This window comes from Fundulus heteroclitus, chromosome 4, assembly GCF_011125445.2.
Source record: "Fundulus heteroclitus isolate FHET01 chromosome 4, MU-UCD_Fhet_4.1, whole genome shotgun sequence".
Classification (NCBI taxonomy): domain Eukaryota; kingdom Metazoa; phylum Chordata; class Actinopteri; order Cyprinodontiformes; family Fundulidae; genus Fundulus; species Fundulus heteroclitus.
Window position 1 is genome coordinate 18,291,890 of NC_046364.1, and position 25,394 is coordinate 18,317,283.

Below are 25,394 nucleotides of genomic sequence, written 5' to 3' on the forward strand. Positions count from 1 at the left end.
TTTATTTCCTTCCAGGACAAATATTTCCTCTGGCTGTCATGTTTTTTTTTTTTTAAACAGAAGTTCCTCTATGATCTCATTCTTTTGTCAATTAAAGTTACAGGAAATTTAGTCAGCTAACACTTGACCTAAGCTAAAACGCCAACAGATGACCAAAATACAACAAAATTGAAATGGCTTTCTTGTTAGAAGTCAAAATGAACACGCATTCCAATATGGTGACTTTACTTTACTTTTGTGGTGAAGCGTCTTTGAACTGCTGGAAGGTTTCTACTAAAAGTGAAATAACTGAAATAACTGATGTTGTAATTTCTGCTGAATTTAAAACTACAGCCTCTATCGAAGAACCGCCGGGACATTTTCTCCTTTTATAGTCAGTTTCTGACTATCCCTCATGCTGAAGCCAAAACTGATCCGCCCAACAAGCCGAAGGTCGTGCAAATTCAGATACTGTTTCAAACCTTGTCGCTGTTTTCTTTGACTCTGTAAACAGTGAAGCACTTGGATTCTTTGCATGTTTGCCCTGCAAAATATTTGAGGTATTTATGACGATTTTCCAGCGACGTTTTTGACAAATGTGAGCTTGCTCGTCAGTTCCTGGAAGTTCCTGCCATGCTAAAATTTGGCATTTTGTGAAAACATGAACACTGACACAAGGTTTTTGTTTTTTAAGTGGGTATTTAAATCTATGTCTTTATTTAATTTATTGACAATTTTTATTATTTTGACCTAATCTCTGTTCAGAATATAACTTTTATCTTTCACCGTGTGGAACAGGACTTCTTTAACTGTATTATTTTCTTCAACTGTTGCAGAAATAAAGCAAAGCCTCAAGTTCTCAACATGCATTTTCTGATGTGGTCTTTATGAAGACAAGGAGAAAAAAAATTATCCCCTAGTTTTAGTTAGAGGCCAATCCGGGTCCAGCCACTAGGGGGCGCCAAGTGACTTCAGAAGACAACAAATCCGAGGTGAAGGGAAATCTCTAGAGCTGCTTATCCTGCACAATTACCAGCCACTCACGTCCCTGCTTACTGTAATGGGGTTGCTCATCCACACTCAACCAAACACCATTACACTAAACACATTTTGGCTTTGTGCACGAAATCCATTATGAAAAAGCAAAATGCACAAAGATTTATTGACACAAACTAGTTCTGCTGCTTGGTTCAGAGAGAAGAGGCCTCATTGTGTCATCATGTATCGCTGCCATCTGTTGCATTGTTGATGCCCAGTGACGGGACAGGTGTCCACTGACCACAAACGATTAAACAAGCCAATAATCAATCCACATCCCCGTGAACAAATACTGTGGGACCATTATCCTGCAGCAGTATAAAGAGTTATTCTTCTCTTAAAATGTTTGAAATGACTGTGAATGGACTCCGTCTTTGCACTCGGTGTGGAAAAATCGTTTCCAGGACATGTAGGCCTGATGTCAGAAACACAAACAAATGTACAGACACATGTCAAAAACACGTGTCACGACAAAACTACATTACATCACAAAGACGTTAAATACGACAGTTACAGTTTACTCGCGTTTGAGTCAATCTTTTAGATCAAACAATTAGAAATCCTTTGTTCATAGTATAGTTTGTACGCCACACTCCACATTTATTGGCTGCTCTGATAAACATGTTTAAAAAAGCCCTATAAAAGGAATTCATCTTTCATTGCTGAACACCGTTTAGCACGGACAATTTTAGAAAGAAATCCAACCTTCAGTGTGACAAGATTTATTCGGTACGGGAAAAATGTCAAGCTATAACATATATTTTGTTTTCAGGAGCTCATGAAGTAAAACAGCAAGGCTTGGTTTTCAAAAACACAGTGAAGAGAGAATTGCTGCTTTCCCAGAGTGGATAAATAATCTGATATTCTTTCTGTTTTCTCTTCCTGTAATAACAACCTGCGGTGTAATGTGCATACTGTATCTCTGAGAGAAACGTGGTCCGTCACCTGAGATACAAATTTTATAAATAAGAGCACATGTTTTGGTGCAAGGTCCGAGAAGAGTTGTGTCAACAGCCTTATGATGGATATGTGTTAATCTTGGTAAATTAGAAAACAATTCCAAAAAAAAAAATGCTTGTCAGAATTTTCTATTATCTACAGTTGGAGCAATAACAACAATAAAAATTAACAATTAAATCATCCCAACTGGAAGTGTTAAAAACTATTATGTGAGCGAAACCACATTTATCTAGCCACTGCAAACAGAGAGCAGGACACATATATCAACACCCTGCTATAAAAACAGATATCTTAGCGGTCTTAAGTCTTCAAAACAGCCATCGGGTGCTTTATTTATGCACGGCAGCTGGTTGGGAGTGGAGCGAGGAAAAACACTGTACCTGGACTTTAACTGGAAGCAGGTGCTTGGGATGGATGAGACACAGATTGATCTTTTGTGCACACTGTCACGTCCACAGAGCCGTGCGCAGGGCGGTGTGTGTTTGTTGTGTCTCTCCTACCTCTCCTGTGCAGGGTGTGACTGGCCATGTGTGGCCCCGCAGCCGTAGCTGGATAGGAACAATCAGGAGGAGCTTAAAGAGGAGCCGATCCCATGAGGAAGTGGCCAGATTGCCATTTCACTCAGCGTGGTAATCATTCCTACCTTTCTCAGTGCTATCTTGTCAATCTGTTCTTGCTCTTATAAGTTTGTCCTCCCGTCCTCCAAGAACCAGTTCCAGCCTCGTTTCCACATTCCAACGATCCAGTGCTCTGCTTCTTCACTCCTTGGATCTAAGGGAAAATCCCTCTGAGATCACTCCTGTTTATCTCCTCACTGCTCCTCGGATCGCTCTCCTGAAGACTGCAGCTTTCTCCGCTCAGCTGCTTTCCACTCTTTCCCACCTGCCTGTCCACCCTAAACGCCATCCGTTCACCTCCTCCTGAACAGAAAGAAACAGAGACACTACATTAACAAGCCACCAAACGCCGCCAGCTGTCAGTCTCAGACTCTGTGGGTTTGCACACCTCCTACAGCACTTCCTCATTCACCGTCCGTAGTAAGCTCTTGTTTTTCTCTTGAAGTTCATTATCTGCCTTCACCCAGCTAGAGAATAATCACTCAGCGCTCCTCCACAGTGTCCAGTTGGAGCTTCACGGAGGACCAAGATGATCCATTACCTCACCGAGAATTTTTAATAAACCTGATCGTGCTGCGTCGTCATTGTTGTCTGCAGTAGAACTTAAAACTAACGTGACAATCATGTTTTGTTTTTTTTGGCAAAACAAAGGATGGATATGTGGTGATGCCAAATGACAACTGTTAAGTATGGCTGAGGATCTGTGATGCTGTGGGCCGGTTCCCATTTTAAAGGCTAATGTAATCCTGTAATAGTGTAATAGTGCATGGGATCAAAAAACACTTTAAATAGCAGAATATTTTAAGAAAAATGGGCAGGCCTGTGGGCAAATAGGAAAAGTGGTGCTGATGATTTTGGTTATCTCCACTATATTAATGTGTGTATGTACGTACATATGTACGTATGTATGTATGAATGTGTGTATATATATATATATATATATATATATATATATATGTATATTATCAAAAAAGGAAAAAAGGTTTTATGTGTTATGTGAGCCAACATCACAGTGATTCTGTTAAAGATCTGGGAAGTAAAATCTCTAGTGTTGTGTCACATGGCAGCTCTGAAATTATTTCAACTTTATGTCTTATCAGGATGGGGGCATTTACAAATCAGATTGTGATTTTATATATAATTATTTGACTTAGTACTATTATATAAAATATGTAACATGGATCAGCAAATAACGTTAAGATTTGCACTTTTGGAAGGAGCGTTTACAGAACTGGTTGGAAATGTTTAGAAAGTTGTGAAGTTATTTGTCATATCAGATGTTGGTTACACAAAATAAAAAACTGAATTAAAGATCCAGACATTGAGAGGACCTTTGGTCCTGTTGGCCCCCACGGGGAACAGAGACACCACATGTATTAGAAACACAAACGAGGAACAAAAGCTACTGAAGCAGATGCTCAAAAACAACAGAGAGATCTGAACCAGCAGAAAAGTATCAAAAATATCCAAAGGAGAAATGGCCACAAAGACTAATATTAAACCCCAGAAAAGCAGAACATTCATATGCAGACTTGACATGTCTACCAAGAGAAGCAACACGCTGACCTATTAAACACAAAGAAACACTCATGATGCTGACATCCAGAACCAGCCTTAGAATGCGTAGAAACCCAGTTCCAGGTCACATTTTTATGAAACATTTAGCCATAATGAAATTGTGGAGCCAAAGTGTGACAAAATGTAATGAGTACAGCATTTCAGTGCAGATTCAGCGGCCAGGAAACAAGGTGACAACTGTTATTTATTGGGACTTCAGGATGGACTATATTAGTTAAATCCTAAATACAATTCAGCTACATTTTTTGGGCCCTCCGTGCTCACTAGGCCTCAAAGAAGCTTAGTCCATATGCCTGATCCGGGCTCTGTTTAAAAGTCACAATGTGAGTTGTACATTAACAATATATACAAAGAAAAGTAAAAAAAAAAAAAGGTGCAAGGAGACCACAAAAATACTAAAAACAAACATTATCACAAGATCATCAGAATTTATTAAATTACAATTAGAAATGAAAAAAAAAAAACAAGCACAAAAACAGGTATAAAACAAACACTAGCAATAACACAAAAACATACACCACACCAGCACAGAGAAAAGAAGTCTCCAAAGAACAGAATGATAACAAAGGGACAAATTAAAAAACACAAAACAACAATAAATTATTAAATAACTACGGTTTGAATGATCAAATGACTAATATTCACATGTCTGCTCACGTAGCCATTCATTTCCCTTCCCCTCACATGGCCCTGCCTTTTGCCAGGCCCCAGCTGTAAAAAATGAATTACTGCCTAGTTAATCAAAGGTAGCAAATAAAATTTAAAAAAGGAAAAGAATCACAAAGAGGTCAAATTAAAAATAAAATAAAAACAAGACAGGCTTTCAGAGACAGAAATCAATCACAAGGAGACAAAATATGATAGAAATTGTAACAAAATTACCACAAAATCAAAAAAAAAAAAATCTTACAAAAAAAATAATTCAACCAGAAATATAAAAAATTATTGCAACGACAAATAAAATGATTCTCAGAACAATCACATGGAGACAACAGCGCCACATGAGCTAATGACACACACATCAAATAAAAGGATGGAGAGGCAAATGGAAATCCCCTAAATGGTGCCAAAGACAAAGCAGATTGATTAGATGTGATGACAGAGAGCTCCAACACAAAAAGACACATCGTTCCTCAGAGTTTTCCAACACACATCGCTCTCTGGAAGGACAGTCCTTCCCACTGTATCCTGATGCTGCTCATCGCCTGGACCTCGTTAGCGTTCAGAGGGAACAAGCTTCGCCACACAAGGCAATTAAGTTCCCTGAAAATCAGCATTCATTGTGCATCAGTGACATTACGCCAGCATCCGTCTCCCTACGAGGCATCCAGGGTCCTGGAGCCGGGTAATCAATATCTATTAGTCGTCCCATCTGAAGAATTAGATTTCACCAGTGGATCAAGCTGCCCCCACTACCCCCCCCCCCCCCCCTCCACCTCGTCTCCACGTCAAACATTATAAGACGACTGGACATGCCATGCACTGATGTGGGCCGCCTAATGAAAGAGATCATGTTGAACTCAAACACAATGTGAGGCAATTGGATCCAGCTCAGGGGGAGCTGTTCTGGAGAGAGGCCAGCAGGTGTCAGGCTCCCACACCCAGGGTGGGGGGTGGGGGTGGCAGGGGGGGCGGGTGCAGGGCAGCAGAAGTCAGGGACATGAAACCCAGAGAGCTTTTTCAGCTTTTATTTCAATTTGTACAGAGATGAACAGCAGAACGGTGTGTTTGTGTCAGGAAGTAGAGTTGGGATTCGTTTTTAGGGCTTTTTTCATTTAAATAAATTCAACCAGAGCATCAACAACAACAAAAAAAAAAAAAAACAAGAAAGAAGCTGCGATAATCATAGGATTTCATACTGGAGATGGTGTTGTTTCTATTTTTTTTCTTTAAAAAAAAAAAGCGCTTCAGGTAACGGTTAAAAGGTTTTGGTTCAGTTTGCAGACAGACAAAAGTTCAACAGAAAGTCGAAAATAAAACGAGAAAACGCGCTTTCTCCAACCGCTGCATCAGTGCGTATCGCTTCCCTCTCAGCTTATAACGTGAAAGTTTTTCATAGTGCGAAGTAAAACCTCGAGGGCCGCCGCTAAGTGCTCTTTTACCATGAGATGTATTACTAACACACCGAGACGAAGAGGAGGAGAGAATTTGGTGTCCAGATTTGAAAATGTTGTCCGTTTAAAGTGCTTCATGACATACACAGCGTACAAACCAGGATACATTACAAATACATGAAAAAAACATGTTCAAAGATGCAACAAAACCTAACAAATGAGTTTTTAACTTAACATCACAATTATACAAGTCATTGCACATTGTCACATGATATATATATATGTATATATATATATTTATTTATTTATATAATGTAGCATTTTTCTCTTCAGAATAGTGAAAGAGCAGAGAGTTTTAGTTCATTGACCCTCTTGGCTTGAGCTTTGCAGCTTCAGATCAACAATCCTCTGATTCACAGCGTGGAGCTCCCACCGTCTCTTTAACACAAGAGTCCAGTTCTTTGGAGGAGAGGTTGCTGCAGAGTTCATCCCCTCCGGAGCCGTGATGGATTCTCATAGTCAGCGGTGTCCCCACAGCGGCAGCAGCAGCAGCAGCAAGAATCACCGGGCTACAGGTGGGAGAGGTTGGAAGGCTCTCGAGGCTGGAGCTGTACGTGTGTGGGGCTGGTCTGCAGTCAGCTGCATGGTGGTGGTGGTGGTGGCACTAAGGGGGCAGCAGGGGGGACTTGAAGGTGCAGGCTCCAGTGCACTGACGAGGGGTGAGCATCTTGCAGGAGAAATGGTGAAGGGCGTCGTGAGCTTCTGGGGGGAAAGGAATCCATCAGTGAGAAGATGAAGGAAAAAGCAACATGTAAACAATCAGGCGTTTTATTTAGATTCTAACAGTCTAGAGCAGGGGTGTCCAAAGGGCGGTTTGTGGGACTTTTGGGTCCTTTTTGGATGATTTTGTACCGCCAACAACAGCAAATCAAATTTGACTGCCCACTGAACGCGGTTGATGAGTTGTAGCAAGCCTTTTTAATTAAGGAGGGTCTCATAATCTGGTGTTGTTACTGAGAATAGCTTTGACGAGTGACGGCAAACATTTTGGAAATTACTTGGCTTTCTTTTAATGAGGCAAACGTGAAAGATCCTTATAACTGCTCCTTTTACTACAAAACAAATCCGACTACTTTGTTTTTTTCATTGAAATAATCAATGTTTGGTTTATCACATAATAATACATGGTAATACACTGAAATTAGTGTTTTAGCATTTATTTAAAAATTACATTTTTGTGGCCCATGAGAACAGTCAGCTTCACAATCTCAGCCTCCGTGGCAAAAGGTTTGGACACCACGGCTCTTGAAAATGTCTTTTTCAATATTCTATTAGGACAAAGACGACCTCAACTAGGGGTTCAGAGTCTAACGACAGGCCTTAAATGTTTTACAAATAGAAGCTAAGTGCAAGACAAAAAATATGTTTAATTTTATTAGCATTGCATATCTTCAAGCGGCAAAATAACAGCTAAACGTCTCCAATAACTTGAACGGGTGTTTGACTGTCCTCCCCATTCACACTAGCTACTGGTGCTTTATCCTGTTTTAAATGTATTTATTTTTTGTTCTCTTTTTAACAGTTTTACTTCAAGTGTTTTTTTGCTGTCATGCAAGAGGTTATGGCCGCTAAAATAGCTTTATATTGTTGCACTGTTTTAAATTTGTAAAATGATTGTCAAATTATGAAGCTGCTTAAAGACGTTTTGCTGCCAGGTACGCCTGCACAATGCAATGACAATAAAAATATTACATTCTAACTCTGACTTTGCCCTATGAAGGGAACTCTGTTGATCTTTAGACTCATTGGTTTAACTGGTTGATGAGTGTTTCCTTGTTGCCCTGTGCTGGACTGGCAACCTGAGATGGGCTTTATACTTAAGCAAAAACACTTTCAAACGTATCCCTGCTCCCCTTCCTCAGGTTTTCTAGTTCAAATATCATCTTCTTCACTTCCTCAAATGAATTTAACAGATGTTCCTTCAGTCCAAGTAATAAAGGTTGGGTTTGATTTTTTTGTCATTAAATTACTTTTTTTTTTAAATATATATATTTTTTGATATTGTGTTTGAATTAACAGCAGACCGTTTGATGATTCAGAGTAATCTAGGATCAACACAGACTTCTTTACATTAATCAGGCAGTCACGTGGTTGTTAGTTATCCTGAAAAAGTAGCAAAATTCCCATATTTGGCATCGGTGCTCTACAACAATCGTTCTTTTAGAGTTGAGCTTTCAGCTTCTTTAGCTTCTTCTCACGTCTTCAGCCTTCCAGTCGCTCCTTTTTGCTACACAGAGAATAAAATTAAGACATATATGTTTACAATAACTATGATACGACCTAGTGGCCAAAGACCTCTGAAAGGTTCACTGTATTTAAATGAAAACCATATTTTTACCACCAAAGAAATTTTACCAGATGTTTCAATGTTCCTTTGCTTCTTTTTCATTTATCAGATGTAGTCGTTCCTACTAAAGTATTTATAGGTCTAATCGTTAAACAAAGATTTGGGTCAGGTTCCTGGGATATTTGGAAAGCTGACATATTATTTGGGAAGCTCTTGCAGGACTACTTTTCTCAGCCCTTTTCCACTGAGCTTTCCTGATAGTGGACCTGTGAACCTTAACATTTAGGGAGATATTTGTTGGTTAGCTACTGTTAAAAGGAAAGCAGAGGCCTGTTCATTCAGTCAGCACCTGTCCAGTCTCACTGCTGGCCCAATTGGGGATGGTTGGAGACGTTTGTCATCCTGATGAGCACCAATAAGTCTTTCTAAGAAAAAAAAGCAGGTCTTTATAAACGCAAAAAAAAAAAAAAAAAAAAAAAAAAAAGGCTGACAAATGTTCTAATCATCCAAAAGGAATATATAAGCAGATATGTAATGCTCAATATGTTCCTTGTTACAAGCAAAATGGCATAGATTTAATTTAGCTTATTGTGATGATCTTGTGTGACAATCTGACGAAGTTTAAGATCTTTTTTGAAGGAAAATACGAGATTAACATTTTTATAACGGTCTGTTCCTCCAATCAACATGAGTCAGAACAAAGATCTATCTATCTATCTATATCTATAGATAGATAGATAGATAGATAGATAGATAGATAGATAGATAGATAGATAGATAGATAGATAGATAGATAGATAGATAGATAGATAGATAGATAGATAGATAGATAGATAGAAATCTATATATAGATATTTTAGTTTTTTTGCCATGATTTCAGTGTGATTGGGGAGGGAAAACAGCCACGGTCTCTCAAATCACGCATCAAACACATTACTTCAGCTAAGGAGGTCTTATTGCAAGAAAACAGGCTTTGGTTTTCCTTGTTTTGAGATGATGGTTTTAAAAAAAAAAAAAAACCTTTTGCTACACTCGTTTTTTTTTTCACACATAGGTGAGTGTGATGAGACATTTCCTGGATGAGCTCCTGGTGAAGAAACACCTATTTCATAATATTCAATTACTAGTTATAATGAAAAAATCTATTAAATACATATATTAACTTCTTACCCGAGGAGAAAACTTGAGATAATTAGAGAGTAAGTAAAGATTTTATCCTAAGAGTAAATACTTTTGAGGAAATGTTCACCAAATGTTACAATCAGCATTTTCGTGCATCTAATGAAACAGTGGGAGGAGCTGAATCTCTGCTGGGAGCCAGAACAGCAGCTCAAAATAAAGAAGAAGAGGAGAAAAGGTGACGTCGTGAGAAAAGCACTGAAAGTAAGAGACTATGAGAGGTTTGGTAATATTCAGCTGCTTTGTACGTTCATTTCACCTCTTGAGACCCGAGAACGTTGGTACATACATAGACTTTTAGACTCTTAAAAAAAAAGGCTGAAAAAAAGCTTCTCTTCATACATGTATGTTTGATCAACTGTCAGCCTCATTTACACATGTGTCAGGAGACAGAAAAAGTATGCTTAAAGAGAAACGGATCATTTTCAGGCATCAAAAAGCCTATGTTTATACTAACATTATCGGGTCTTAAGAGGTTAAGGACAGCTGGTATACTTAATACTCCTTGAAAAATGCATCTCACGTTTTGTTTAACTCTGTTAAAGACCTGCATCTGTTTTCTTGGCACATTTTGCACATGCATAAACCCGCTTTGAAGGAAAAGCAGAGACAAAAGGTTAGCTGAGAGAAAAAGTCAGTGTAAAAGAATCCGATGGGGTTGATTTGAGCCAATCTGATCATCTTTGTTCAAACTATTCTGTTTTTTCTTTCCCCCCTCTCATCACTCACACTGAAAATACTTTCCAGCCGGTAGGAAGCAGAGGAACAAATAATGTGCTGCACTTTCACTGTGCCTCACTGTAAGCACTGACTACTGGAGAGGCTGAACAACAACAACAACAAAAAAAGTAGCACTTGCATATTTATTTGAGCTTGTGGTTAAAAACGTGAATATATGATAATTTTCCTCCTGTGCACCGGTTTAAATTTACCTTTTAGTTTCTGCTGTATTGCATAACGAGCCTTTCTCTCTTGGTCCAACTCGCTGCACAAAGTGTCTATTAAAATAAAAAAATGAAAACAATATATATATATATATATTTTTTTTAAATGGTCAAAAAAGGATTTCTGAGGAAATAATAAAATAAAAATAAAAACATGAGCCGTGTGTGGAGGAGTGTAACGTGTGCTGTTTGCCCCTGTGGTATTTAGAGTGACCCCTCTGTGTACTTGAACCCTGTATTTAAACGACCGTAACATTAAACCAATCCTTTAACGGGTGGCATTAGTTGATGTCTACTGCATGTAACCGATACAGAGCTACATAATGGTCTGTCTATTCAATTTTCCAGAGCGTGAGTTGGGAGAAAATAACATCTGGAAACAAAAACAACGTGGTTTCAGTTTCACCTTTGGATGCCTATTAATCCGCCCAACCACAGCAGGAACAACAAAAATAAATAAGCAGCTAAATGTGGAGTTTACAGAAAGAAAGAAAGAAAAAAGACTCAGCTTGACGTGCTAATATTTCAATATGCAAGTGTCACTTTTCCCTTCACCCCCCCTCCTGTGAGAGGCTATCTGGATTAAACGACGAGGAGTTGTGCCACGTTAACTTGTTCTTGTGGCTTAAAGGAGGACGGAGCTAAGCCTGCGTCCCCAGAGAGACCCACCTCGAACGATCTGCAACTGCTGGACCATTTCCTCTCTGTAGGACAGCTCGCGCTTCATTTGATCCTGGAAATTATCTGAGGAGAACAAGGAACCTGGTCACACGGACAGACTCAGGGAAAAGATCCCGCTCTCCATCTTCTTCCTTAGCAGGCCCTACTCTCTCGCAATCACTGAACTCACTCACTCACCCCCCACCCCCACCTCCACCTCCACCTCATACCTTTGAGATGCTGAAATTCTCTCTCCAGCTTCTTCCTCAGCTCCACTTGCTCCACCAGCTGCTTCTGCAACTCCTCTGGAAAGAGCCATGGACACCAAGACAGATGATCCAATTGTGTATCCAGATATACCAACAGCTCAAAAACAAACCAACAACTCATCCAATTTACATCCCATTTTTAATTTTTTTCTCACAAGGATTTGTTGGAGCCCATGCCATAAACCGACTTCAGGTGCGTCTCCATCCTTGATAAAACCCCTCGCCCCCCCCCCCCCCCCTCTCTCTCTCTCTCTCTCTCTCTCTCTCTCTCGCAGCCTGCCGCAGTAATTGCCATGCATTGCCTGGAGGTGGAGACGATAATAACGGAGTCCCAGGGTTTTTCCAAGCGTTGTAAAATAATTAGCTGCCGCGCCTCGGGGTTATGGCTCTGTTCGTTAAAATATTAATAGCCTCTAAACGATTTCCCCTTACAATAATAAGTCAAAACTCCTACATCTCGTGATTAAGTGGTTAACAACTATGGAAACACTGTAGGCCTATAAAATGCAAATTCGCGTTTGGAGATTTTTTTTTTTTTTTGGGGGGGGGGGGGGGGGCGCACGTCTTTAGCGGTTTCATTACGAATCAGGTGGAAGTCTGTGTTTAATTTCACTCCGACATATTGGAGACGTTTAAATTGCTAATGGGGCGCGTTCTGGTTCAGAAATTTAAACGATCAAGTTAAAAACAAGAACGGATTAGCCTTCGTTGAAATTGTTACTATATCGTGAATTATTACAGATAATGTAGGCCTATGTCTTTTAAAAAAATAAAATATATATATATATTTTTTTAGCCTTAAAAACGCTCCCTACCTTTGGCCATATTCTCCAGATCTCTCTCGTGCACGCTGATGTCTATGCGTAAAGCTCCATCACCTACAAGCAAAAGACAAAAAAAAAAAAAAATGAATAAAATAAAAAGCACAACAATCAGTCCGTGTGGTAGAGGGATGTCTGATGATTTCAGATTTATTAGGACATATATAAGAGAATACTTTAAAACCTTGTCTGTCCTTCTGCTCGGGGTAGGGCGTCGCGCCGCGCTGCGTGTGGATTTCCGCCATGTGATGGACACCTGAACAATAAACAGGAGGGGGGGGGGGGGGGGGGGGGGGGGGTTTAGTTTAAAAGGTTGCTCAGAGTGTGGCCGAACAAGCGCAGATAATATAAATCGGATCAGTAATTATACCGCTGGGTCTGCTCGGCTGTTTGGAGCTGTAGGAAGGACGTTCGTTCAGGAGCAGCACCGGGCCGTCCTTTTCATGTGGGTACACCTGCAAAACGGAGGCCAATTACATGCCATTTGCTGCGGTTCTTCACATAATTGGAGCCATTTAAAATAAAAGAATAAGATTGGACCCCTCAACCCCCCTTAGCTATTTAATTTGAATTAATACGAAAATAAAACATGGTAAATAAATGTTGGCCTTGAGCTGTACTTTAACCTACAATTTAACCAGGCTCGCTAAAAAATAATAATTTTATAGAAAACGTATTTATTGTTGTTGTTTTTTTTATCCTTAAATTGTAATTAAATGGCACTCTTTGCGCGTTGCTCAGAAGCAACTACTTTTATTTATATGTTTTTATAAAGCGCAAAGGCCAATTGACTTTGATTAAATCTTACTGGTCACCTTCTCTATCATATTTACTCCCGCTGCTACAGCCTTTACTTTCCCTCCGGGGATCATTAAAGCTTCATTTCATCTAATCTCACCTCCTGAAGAGGGGAGCCGCTGCGCATCTGCCGGTCCTCATCCGACGAGCCCTGCGGTGACGCCCCAGCTGCCCCGGGGCTGGAGGAGCCGTCAGGCTGCTCTTGGCCCTCCGCAGCAACGGAGCAGACGCGCTCCAGGACGGGGGAGCCTCCGGGGTCCCCGCCCGGGGAGATCGGCACCGACACCGCTTCCTCCGGATCCCTGCTGGACTCCACGTCCACGTCTGGGTCGTCGTCTTCGTCGTCCACCACGCTGTCCCTGTCCGGAGACGCCGATCTGTAGCTGGAGCTCTCGCTGATGAAATCCGGGGACAGGTAGCCCGGGCGCGCGCCGAACCCTTCCCGGTTGCCGTAGAGTTTGGCGATGGTCTCCGCGTCTTTGACGACGGGTCTGAAGGCTGAGATGTAACTGATCTTTCTCTGAGAGGCCTCGTCTCCGGACTTGTCCTCGTCGTTTCTGGTGGAGGAGGACTGAGAGCTGGGGCTGCGCTCGTGGTGAGGGTGCGGGGTGGTGTCTTTGGGTGTGTTTGCGCCCCGGTCGCTTTGGTCAGAGAGGTCCAGGTCAGGTTGCCGGACACCCGGCCGCTCCACCGGAGGTTTAGGGGGAGCGCCTGGGTAGGGCGGCATGGGCAGGCCACCAGCTGTGGGCCAGAACATGGGGAAGGCTGGGTAGAGGGAGTCCTTTGCGCCGGGCCAAAACACACCGGGAACTCCGGGCTTGCTACCATCAGCCACCCCGTCGCTCTTTTTCTGACATAGGCCATAGCTGGGGAAGCCATATGGGTGGTGAGGGAACAGAGGTGGGGGGATCTTCTGGAGCATGCCAAAGCTCTTGCTGGGCACCGGGATGACCGGGTAGCTCCGTGCGCCGCCCGCCAAATTTAAATTATTGGATCCCTGCTCCTCGTCGCACCGTAAAGTTTTGTGGGGGATCTCAGGGGAACTAGTTGGAGCCAAACTGGACGAGGCCTGCGATTTCAGCGACGAGGACATCCCAGACCCGCTCATGGGCAGAGTCCTCTTTCTGCTCCCACCGTTGAACATGGCCTTCACATCCTCCCACGCGTGGTGTACATCCTCAGACTGTTTCTTGTCCGTCAGTTTCAGGTGCCGCCTCCAGGAATTGAAGTTAGCCGCGTCCGGCTGCAGGTACTTGGACTCTGGGGTGCGATGGGAGTGAAAAATGAACTTGTTCGGGGAGAAATACATGTTGCAAAAGCTGCATTTGATGCACTTCGCCCTGGAGCTGTTGTATCGGGCGGGGATGAAACTGCCTCTGCAGCCCCAGGCGCATTCGTGAGACACGTCAAAGGCGAAATTCTCCGGCAGCTTCGGGGGGCTGTGCGCCCCCAGGAACGATTTGCAGAGCCGCTCGGCCTCCCGTTTGGTGATCATGCCGCAGCGCCTGGATGAGATGGGCATAGCCCCGGCGCGGCGCAGCAGCTCCAGCTGGACGGGCGTGCACTGCACGCAGGTGATACCCAGGGCCACTCGGCGGTTGTGGATCTCGTTGTAGCTGTAGTTTTTCAGCAGGGTGTTGGAAATCTGTGCCAGGCAGAGTCTCTCTTTCCCATCTATGACCAGGGACACGATGGGCACCCCGTACAGGGAGGTCTCGCTCACTTGGTTGGGTTTGAGGGAGTTGGGGCTGGGGAAGCTCTGAGCGTCCTGCTTTAAAGTCGGGGAGGAGCTGGCGTCTCGTCCCGCGTCTCCAAGATGTCCGGGCATCGACTCCATCCCTGGAAGCCTGAAGACCAAAAGCAGAGGGCTGAAACTTGGCTTTTGTGTGTATCTGTGTGTCTGTGTCTCCGTGTGTGTCAGTGTGTGTGTGAGACAGAGTGTGTGTGTGAGTGTACTAAAACAAAAATACATAAAGTGTAGTCTATATAAACAATCAAACAAGCAACGAATAACGTTAACATTTTTAACATATTTTAAAATTGTATTTTATTAATATTATTACAGAGACGAAAGTTGTATTATTAGTATGTTATCTGGATTTTATTAGCTTAGCAAATATAGATGATAAATAATAGAAAAACAAAGAAATAAAATAATAATTTAAAATAAATAATAATAATAATAATAATAATAATAATAATAATAATAATAATAATAATAATAATAATAATAATAATAATAATAATAATTTAAAGAGATTGTACAATTGCAAAAGTGAAATCGGTTTAAGCCCCTGTCCTAAACTTCTCTCTTCATTTTCTTCATCCGCGCGTCCGGCCTCCCCTCCCGGATTTTACGCGACCTCCTGTGTGGAAGGAGGACCTCTCCTTCTCCCCTTATCTCCAAATCGGCTCAGCACTTACGGAGCATCTACTTAAGAGTTCACATAAGATCCTTAGTCACGGAAAAGGACAGAAGGAGAATGCAGCTTGAGCTGCGCCAATGCGCTTAGCGGAGAGGAAAAGAGCAACTGTAAGCTGCTTTTCTGGTAATTACACGGATCCAAGCGTGCGTCCCCGCATTGTTAATAAAAGACCAGCCCTATATATAATTAAAGCTTCAGTGCAGATTAGCCTCAGACAGTAGCCGGGAATTAGGTTGGAGCAGGCCTATCTCACGTTCACCTGCGCCTACAGACTCCGCGCACCGCGGCGGGATGAAGGCCGGGGACATGTAGGCTCCCGAGCAGCGTGCAGGTTTTATTCAAGTTTAACAGCCGAGGGACAGTTTTAGAGTCAAACATCAGCATTGCATGCCACCGAACCCGATTCGTGAATGAGCTAAAAACGAAATAAATTCAGACATTAAAATGTGTTTTTCAATTCAACCGAATTTTAAAGAAACTCTTGTTAAAAAAAAAAAAAAAAAAAAAAAACGACATACCTTTCTCTCCAGAAAAGACAGCACACTCCAACGACGTTAAGAGTGGATAAATAAAAACAAAAAAGGCGGGGAAATTTCAGGATTATCGAGTCCAGATAAAAAAAAAAATTATGATTACAAACACAGGATGGAGCACCACAAGCGGTGGATTTTTATTTCAATTGCCTGAAGTGAAGGAAGAAGCAGCAGAGGCGCGCAGGACCTCCATCCTGTTGGAGCTCAGGGAGGTGAATGGCGTGTAGACAGGAAGCACATGGCACCTCTCTCCTCCTCCTCCTCCTCCTCCTCCTCCTCCTCCTCTCCCTGCTGTCATGCTGATGTGTAATAGCTCTCCCTCTCTCTGCCCCCCACCCCCGGCACACATAAACACATGCTGAGCTACACGACACTTCGGATAATTCACATTTTTTGACGCACAAAGCTGATCAGGAAAAAAAAAAAAAAGATAATTCCCAATTAGGCCCCTGCTGACACCAAATAGGAAGAGATTTGTCCTTAAAATTCCTGCTTGTGAATTCGTGACTTGATTCAAACATTGATTCATTATATTTGATCCAAATATTTATTAATTATATATAGGGGGCAATATAAACAAGACTCTTATACAGATGTGTATAATATCTATAACACAGTAATAAAAGGAAAACGTTTTAAAGTGGAGGCCCCCCGGCCGCCCTTCTGGGGTCACACAGATCATATAGCTTTTGATTTGCGTTAAGCATCAGCTCAGTGGCAACGGTGCGCTTCCTGCGTGATTTCCCCCGCAGTCGGAGTGAGCCGCAGCGCGAGATGCGTCGTTGAGGGCAGCAAGAACGACAAAAAAGGCCCGAGCTCATTTATCAAGTTACACGGCCATCTGTTAAGTTTCCACGCCGGCCACGGAAACCGTTCTGCAGCTTCGGGGGAAGAAAAAGAAAAGGAAAAAAGAAAAAAAAAAAAAGAGAAAGAGAGACAGAGACAGAGAGCAAGAAATGAAGGGTAGAAATGCGTGGACATTTAAAAAGGCTGCGTTTAGACTCGTTGCATTAATACCAAACATGCAGGTTTATTTATTTACTGATCTATTATTTATCTGATATTTATAAGTGATCAAAGTGAACAACATGGTTGTTTCAAGTTAATTTGGATTGGAAGACGCAAACTCTCTGCATGGAGATGATAAATGTTACCAATGCCTGGAGTCCAGGGGCGCTGCTAGAAAGCCTTTAAAGGGCTGGTCACATTGGGGGCTACGACTTTGTGGAGCGACAGGCACAAAAGAAAAGTGAAGGAAGGAAGGAAGGAAGGAAGGAAGGAAGGAAGGAAGGAAGGAAGGAAGGAAGGAAGGAAGGAAGGAAGGAAGGAAGGAAGGAAGGAAGGAAGGAAGGAAGGAAGGAAGGAAGGAAGGAAGGAAGGAAGGAAGGAAGGAAGGAAGGAGTTTAGGGGTTTTATAATGGTATTAAAAAGGTGAACAGAGTAGATAAATAAATAAATGTAGCAGCTCTTTCAAGCATATTCATATATTAAATTCATGTGACAAAAACATACCGTGTTATGTTCATAAGACTGTCTGACAGGGTGGGTGGGGGGAGGGGGGGTCAGGGGGCTATAGCCCACCCTGTCCCCCCTTTGTGGCTATACTGTTCCCCATCATAGGGTTTTATGAATCTGGTGAAAACTGAGGTTATTTTCATTAATAAAATGGCCTAATAACTAAAACAAACATGTTTGCTGTATTGAACTTGTGTATTTTTTTAATTGTAAATTATAGTTAAATAGCCACATTGGCTGTATATGTGACTTTATCTTTGTTTTTGGGCCAATCAGGGATGAACAAGAGGAGGATCCATCTAAGCTCTTACCATGTTTTTTTTTCTTTGTGAGCAAATCGTAGGGATAACAATGAGGAATCTGTATGTCGAGATCCAAAACAACTGGGTACATTTTCTTCTTCACCAATTGGTATCATTATTTTGTTATTCAACTGGATTTATTGCATATTTATTATTCATTGTGGTTAGATTATTCCTAAATTCTGTACATCAATAATCATCAAAAGGTTTATGTATAACTGAAGTCATTGTATTATGCCCAATTTCTATTCACATATTTTAGTTCTTTTCTCTGTTTGTGCAGATCGACTCTTACTATGTTTGACAGATTTTTGATGGGTCAGATGACCAACATCTGCTCCAAACCTGTAGTTTATTTCAATGATTTTAATGTGTTTAAATCAGATCCAAGCTCCAGAAATACTTGAGGTGCTGCTTAAAGATGTCCTGTAAAGACCAAAAAAAAAAAAAAGATTTTTGAAAAAGAAATGTTAACGCTACATATGTTGGTCACTCTTATTCAGTTTACGTTTTATTGCAATCTGCAATATAGTGAGACAGTTAGCCTACCAAAAGTGTTCTAAGTTTTGATGGTTCTGTTGCTAAAAAGTCCATAGGAGTTGTTTAAAAAAATTATAATTGTGTGCAGGGTGGTGGGTTTAGGGGGGCCAGGTAGCGAAGCAGACCACAGAAGGGCTCTGTCCGGCCCTGCTTGCAAAGAAAACATGTCCACAGAAGCCAAAACAAGTGAGCTGTTTCGGACAGTTTACAAAAAGACAACAAGAAGCCACCTCATATTCTCACCGTCCCACTGAAGGGAGGTACAGAGTGTTCCTGAATGGAGTGTCCTCAGCCCGCCTGCAGCCCTTTTCTCTCTGCACCTCCCTGCAATATTGATGCCGAACCTGATCCTATAAGCGCATCCTCTCCTCTTTCACCATGGAGAGGCTTCCCTCCTTCAGCCCCCCCCCCCCCCCTCCCCTCCAATAATTACAATTTTATACTGTAATTATTCCTCTCCTTTTAATTATTTAGGCCGCCGAGCTGAATGCAGCCTTTTGTCGCCGTTTATTCCGGGGGAAACGTGAGCCGACACTGTCGCAGATCAGCAGCGAGGAGTTTTTTAATTAGAGACATTTCAGCGGTAATTTTACGCGAGCTCCCCTTTATTATTCCTGTTGGATACAAATTACCGGGGCCTCATTGATATGCGCTCAAGAGAAAGCTTTTAACCTGGAGGAGAAACGCGCCTTCAGGTGTCTGTCCAAACTCTGCAGGTGAGCCGCAGCACGACGCTCAGCGCGAATAAATGCGGGTTGCTCATCTTTTTTTTTTTTTTTTTTGCCTGGAAGGCTAATAAATAGAAACGTGGTGCTCCTCTGCTTTTCCTTTCCCTTTCTCCTTCATCTTCATACATTTTCTTTGTTTATTCCAGTCTGTTGTATTGAATTGGCCAAGAAAGCCTAAATAAGACGTTTTTATTTATCCTCTCTGAGGACATACGACCAAAACGTTGTGTAAGTTGGACTTTTGCTGGTAAGTTTTCAGCCCGAATGAAACTGTCCAGCAGAGCAGCAGATAAGAATTTAGGCCTCTTGATGGCCCAGCTTCCCAGCTAGTGAGACAGGGGCGTCTCCAGAACATCTTGAAGGTGGCAGCCGGATGCTTACCATGGATGATCTCCAAGCGGCACAACAAAACCAGAAGTCACAGCAGAACTTTGTTTATTATCCTGCATATAATCTGGGTAGTAAAAAAGTGGCGTCATATGAAAAACAAAAATGGACATAAGCTTAAATTAATTCATTTGAACTAAATCAAAACATCCGCCTGTCAAAGTTAGTCCTTTCCTGTCCTGTATGCCTAATACAAAAACAATTATTAAAAATGAATAAATAAAAACACACCGATTGGCCACCGAATCTATTAAGGGGGGCCACTGCCTCCCCTGCCCACCCCTTGGGGGCGCCACTGCCTGTTTGCGGACCCTGCTCGGACTAGAAACTTTGTTTCGCAGCTGATGGGAGATAAATGAATGCAAACCAGAACAATTTAATAAAACCAAAATTCTTCCAGAGTGATCATGTGCTCTACGTCCCTGCATGCTCTTTTCTTCGCCGTGCACTTTGTTATCATTTGGCCTTATGATGTGAAAAGATCAATCAAGCCCAGCGCAGCTCAGGACAGGTTTAATAACAGCAGCAATTGCAGCCAAATGTTTTATAATTAACAGTTGTATCAGCACCCTATAAAACCATGACCCCTATAAATCCCATTTTAGAGACCAATCAATCCTCCTCTTGGAGTAAAGGGCCTATTGATCCCTCTCTGCTCGCCTCTCTAAACGCTTTCTCCGTCTCTCTTTTTGTTTCCAGTTAAAAGAGCATTTCGATTGCACTTTTTTTTTTATTGGAGAAAAGACTCCGCCGAGAGGAAAGCGATGGCTCGAAAATTAAACGGTGACATTTTAATTACAGGACATTGATAAAGGGATCCGGGGGATGGCTGTGTACTGGGCGGGCCACTCATTGTCCCCCCGCCTGATGCGCTAATCAAGCCGGACTGCTGTGGGAGGGGAAAAAAAAAAAAAAAAAAAAAAGGTCATCGGGCCGATACAAAGCGGAGACGCAGCTCGGTGGGACTTTGGGGAAATGGAGGGTCCCGGATGGCTTCAAATGAAGACGCATCTCCAAACAAAGCGCGGTCAATATCCCGGAGCGTGCCCCCCCCCCCCCCCCCCCCCCCCCCCTCAGCCAGACGTATTATCACCATAGGTCACAGGGAGCGCAGTCATAGATCATCTGATGCTACAATTTACATGTTGCACAAAGCGTTTGTGACAGGTAAGAGTGACACAACAAGGCTGGAGAGGGAGGGGGGGGGATCAGCATCAGGACTCCCTGCAGACTGCAGTTTAGTTAAATAAACACATGAGATCACTGAAGGAAGGCTCCAGCATGCCAGCTTTATGGCTCCATGCCCACCTTAGGCTAAATCAGGATAAAGTCTGTAAGACAAAGATGTTTGTTTTGTAAAAAATTGTTTTTATTTCAACAAATATGAAATAGGAGTTATTTATTATTTATTTATTTATTACACGTGTCCTGTGTGCCGGTGTGGCATTAAGAATCGCTGTCCAAAGAGAGCCCGACAGATTTACTTCCACAAGTGGAGCATAATTGCTTTCGCTGTAGTGCTCCACTTCAAACTCGTGCAAAAAAAACCTTTATTGGACATTATTTTCGGGATCATTTCAAATACGATGGATACAGAAACAGAAAGGTAAAAGAGAAGGAAAGGAAGAGAAAAAGTTGAGTGAAAATGCTAAAAAGGGAGAAAAGGTTTAATATCAAGTCACGTGTGGGGAGCTGTGCCACTCCAACCTACCTTTAACAGTTTCTTTTACCATGTTTTTTCCTCATACTGAAAAGCTTTTCAACCATTAAGTACATTTATTAAGAGGAGGGGGAAAAGCGTGTATACGATGTGTCCTGAGTTGGAGGCCGTGTGCATTAGGCACCTGACACCAGGCTTGAGGAGTCTCCATGTTTATCTTGTCACCACGCGGTGAGCTGGATGGTGAAGGAGCCTCTCCAGAGCTCATTGTTGGAGCGCCATCTTTGGGCCTCCAAGTCTCCAGGATCTGAAGGCCATCTAAGGAGCCATGGTAGGAGCCTGCTTTGCCATCACAAACAGAAAAGTTTGCTAAACTCTGCTGGGAGTTCAGCTGGGAACTGTGTCCTATGGGCGGATGAGACCTGCTTTTCGGCAGAAAACACTGCTGCTAGGTTTGGTTTCCAAACATAGGATGGATTTTTGGAAAAGCACGGCGGAGGGTCGGTGTTGCTGTTTTCTCTTTGAAATGCCCTGGGAACATTGTCAGAGTGCCAGGCTTCATAAAATCTTTAAAATTAGAAATCTGGTGAAATCTTCCCGCAAACTAAAAACGGGGCTGTTTCAACAGGATGTGTTATAGTCAAACCAAGATAGAACTGGTTAGTCAGACCCCAAATCACCCTTCATCCATGGACATCTCTGCCCAAACGACCTAGAGCTTATAGAAAACCTGGAAAATCAGCTAACGAAAAGACAAGTAAGCATAAGAGAGCAGTCAGGTCTCTGGAGGATCTGGTGATATGGTGCAAAGAGGAACGTTCAGACAAAGTGCTGTGCTGTTGGCAAAGAGGGTTTTACCAAACCAGTTCCAATAAATGTACCACCAGTGATTTTATCAAAAGCAAATTCCTCTTAATATTGGATTTTAAGTGTGCACCAATCAAACGCCAGATTATTTTCTAAAAGAATCAGTTTACACAGCTTTACCAGGGAAGGAAGACAGTTAAAGTGGCTCACAGTGTAAATCCTAAAGGGTCTTATTCTGGAACATTGAACTCTTAAAAGCAACGTTGAAGGTTGAGGTGTATGATTTGTGATATTAATGAGAGTTAATTTAAATTATTTTGTTTCATGTGCGACTTAATTTCTCACACACATCTATAAACAAGGACAACACCCGAAAAAACAAACAAACACCATTTCATCAACTTAAGTTCACTTTAGTGTGAAACACATGGATAACTAAAACCCTGTCACGTATGTTTGCCAAATAATTTTGGATTTGGTGATTTTGTTCCTGGGTCTGAGTCATCCTTTGCTGTTTTTACAGCATTGTAGCTTTTTATTGACCTCCTTGGTTTGGTTTGTGCTTGATTTGCTTATTCTTTACCCCACAGGCGCTACTCCCTGTTTGTTTGGCTTTATTAAACCCAACACTTGTCCTTAAGCTGAAGGTTTCGACAGTGACAGAAAAGTTGTTCTCCTGAAACATCGCAGCTTCAACTTTTGTGATGATAAACACAAAATTATTTTAAATGATTGGACACTCTGACCAGGTTAATAGGGTCTTCTCCAAAGTCTTGGGCAGGTTGAGCTTCCAGGTGGTTCTGACCGCACCAGTGCTCCATATAAGATTTATGTGCATACAGCATTGTGCGAAAGACCTGAAAAATTCAAAATTCCTTTACATTTTACTTTTATGGGGCCATGCTTTCTGTTAAACCTTAAAAAAAAGGGGTTTTCGACAACGGTTCTTGAGACTTTCTTTTTTCTTGGAGTTTGGTTTAAGTATTTAATCTACGTTTTTCTGGCCGATAGTGACTGTATACAGTAAAGTACATGCTCGAGGAAAGGGGGAAAAGGAAAAAAGTCGAGGTCAAATGTACGGCAGATAAAATATAAAAAAAAGCAATCTCCAGTAGATAAGCAGTATCTGGAAATAAAAACAGTGTTTTTGATAAGTTGTCATTTATGTGTAAGCACAAGCCTTGTTCATCCCTTGAGGTTAGAGGAGCTTTTCTACCCGAGGAATAATTAAGTAATTTACAGAAAAAACAAACAAACAATAATAATAATTCTATCTAAAAATGATCGATAAAAGCAGCGTAAAAAAAAGAAAAAAGAAAAAAAAAGAGGAATTTTGAATTGCTTTTAGAAAACCCGGGATACTATGCATGCAGCTGATGCTTTTGGACAGGTGTGTCCAAAGTGTGTCCCAGGGGCCATTTGTGGCATTTCAAGAAAGATTTGTCCCACTGTGCAGGGGGCTGATGCAGATAGCAGACAGGGCAACATTATTACACACAGGTTAAAATCTTGATATTGAACATGAATTTTGTCTTTTAATGACAGCACTTTTTTACATTCTCTTTAATGTCATTGTAAATAAGACCACATATATCCAATTTTACTCAAATGCTAAATTAGGTGCTTCGAAATCTGCTTTGAATACAATTATTAAAATTAGGTAACTACATCAAGTGTTTTCAAAGAAATACTGACCCAAATAGCCGTTCTTATATTGCCAGAGCAAAAAGAATTACTTCTTTTTTTTTCCAATTGAGACCAAAATGATTTACATACTCAATGAGCATCTTTTAATGAGCCAAATTATTTATAAAAGAAAGCTTTAAAATGTCAGCTCTATAATGATTTACACATCCCATTCCTACTGAAAGTCGGACTAATTTATTTATTTCAAAAAGATCACATTAAGTCTTTGGTTATTTCTGCTTTTTTATTCATTCTCTGGCCCTGGAGTACTGTCGCTGGTTGAAGCGCAAGGAAAATTCCCGTAAGCCGGTTAAACAAGTGACGGCCGGCAAGATAAACACCCTCGGCAACTATTATACATTTCATTTATAAAATATTAACCAATTTTAATTAATTTGTAAACTTCCTTTTGAAATCAAGTTCAGGACACAAAGATCAGTGTTTCATAAAAAACAATGCTAGGTCATCATTTTACAGCAGATTATTGTGATATATATAGTGAAATAAAGTTTAAATAATATTTAAATTGAACCATAGAGGACTGAAATCACACTGGCCATGTACTTTCTTGAGTTAATTTAAAAACATATAATACACACACTGTTGAATGCATGTCAGCATAGCTGGGGAGTTAATTATCCAGGCTACCTGTCAATGAAAGCATAACAGCTTTCAGCCAAAAGCTCGCATATGAAGCCAAGTACAAGGTCTCCAACTGCAGAAAAGTGTGATTTAATGTAGAGTTAAAGTATTAGGCTGGGAAGAAGGTTTGCTTGGATAAAGAAATGTGTCATTTCAGCATGAATGGGATTCAAAGTTCAGTGTGAGGGCTCAAAACTTGATCAAATATAAGATAAGAAGTGAATAAGATTGCAAAATGTAAAAATCAAACTTTATGTTGAAACACCTAGTTATAAGGCTGTAAGCAGAAAGAAACTCAGAGGAGTAGAAAGAGAAACGGGAAGGAGCACAGGAAACATGCAGAGGACAGCTGACTGATTTCAGGGGACAGAATAGAGCTCAAAAATAATCTTGAGCCACAATTCATCCTTTCTAGCTTCTTTCTTTCATGATCAATATTTCTTCACTCATTTTCCTCTTCATAGGAATGTATTTTGTTTTTTCTTGTCTGCCCATCTCTGCGCAACGGCTCTCTCAGACATTAAACAGCTCCTGGACTCAAGGGATAAGCCCCTGTTATCCGCAAATAAAGACTCAGTTTCACATTTGTGAACATTACCTTCGTTGACTCTTTGGAAAATACCAAAGAGAACACTTGACCAGAGAGAAAATAGTATTTTCCCACCAACAAGGCTATTCCTGTGATAACTTTCATGTTGTGCAGTGATGGAGCCTCAGACATGGGAACAGATTGTATCTTTGTGACAGGCAACAAGTTTTCTGTTGTACGTCATCCTCAATGGCCTTAACAAACACGACACATTCCTCCGGTAGTGGTTAGATACTAGACCCAACCTTTAGAGAGCCTGGGGAACCATTGGTTTGGATCCCTTTGAAAGATTTATAAGGAATTCTCTGTTGTCCACAGGGGCAGCGTTTCAGTTT

The 25,394-nt window shown here is 41.5% G+C and overlaps 1 protein-coding gene across 7 annotated transcripts; it reads right to left on the reverse strand.

Annotated features, from left to right (window-relative positions):
• Positions 1-5,846: 5,846 nt before the first annotated feature.
• Positions 5,847-16,438, reverse strand: LOC105936339 (SKI family transcriptional corepressor 1 homolog-B). 7 transcript variants are annotated; one of them, XM_036136202.1, is made up of 9 exons: positions 16,189-16,438; positions 13,345-15,091; positions 12,817-12,901; positions 12,631-12,702; positions 12,441-12,503; positions 11,587-11,661; positions 11,366-11,440; positions 10,685-10,750; positions 5,847-6,985 (listed from the first exon to the last, which is right to left on the reverse strand). In XM_036136202.1, exons 2-9 carry the CDS (start codon positions 15,079-15,081, stop codon positions 6,891-6,893), a joined length of 2,268 nt encoding a protein of 755 aa, XP_035992095.1. In that variant the 5' UTR covers positions 15,082-15,091; positions 16,189-16,438; the 3' UTR covers positions 5,847-6,890. The 7 variants fall into 7 exon arrangements, with proteins under 7 accessions (XP_035992095.1, XP_035992093.1, XP_035992094.1 ...); XM_036136200.1 differs by having other exon boundaries at positions 5,847-6,988; XM_036136201.1 differs by lacking the exon at positions 16,189-16,438 and adding an exon at positions 15,510-15,613 and having other exon boundaries at positions 5,847-6,988.
• Between the last annotated feature and the right edge of the window lie 8,956 nt (positions 16,439-25,394).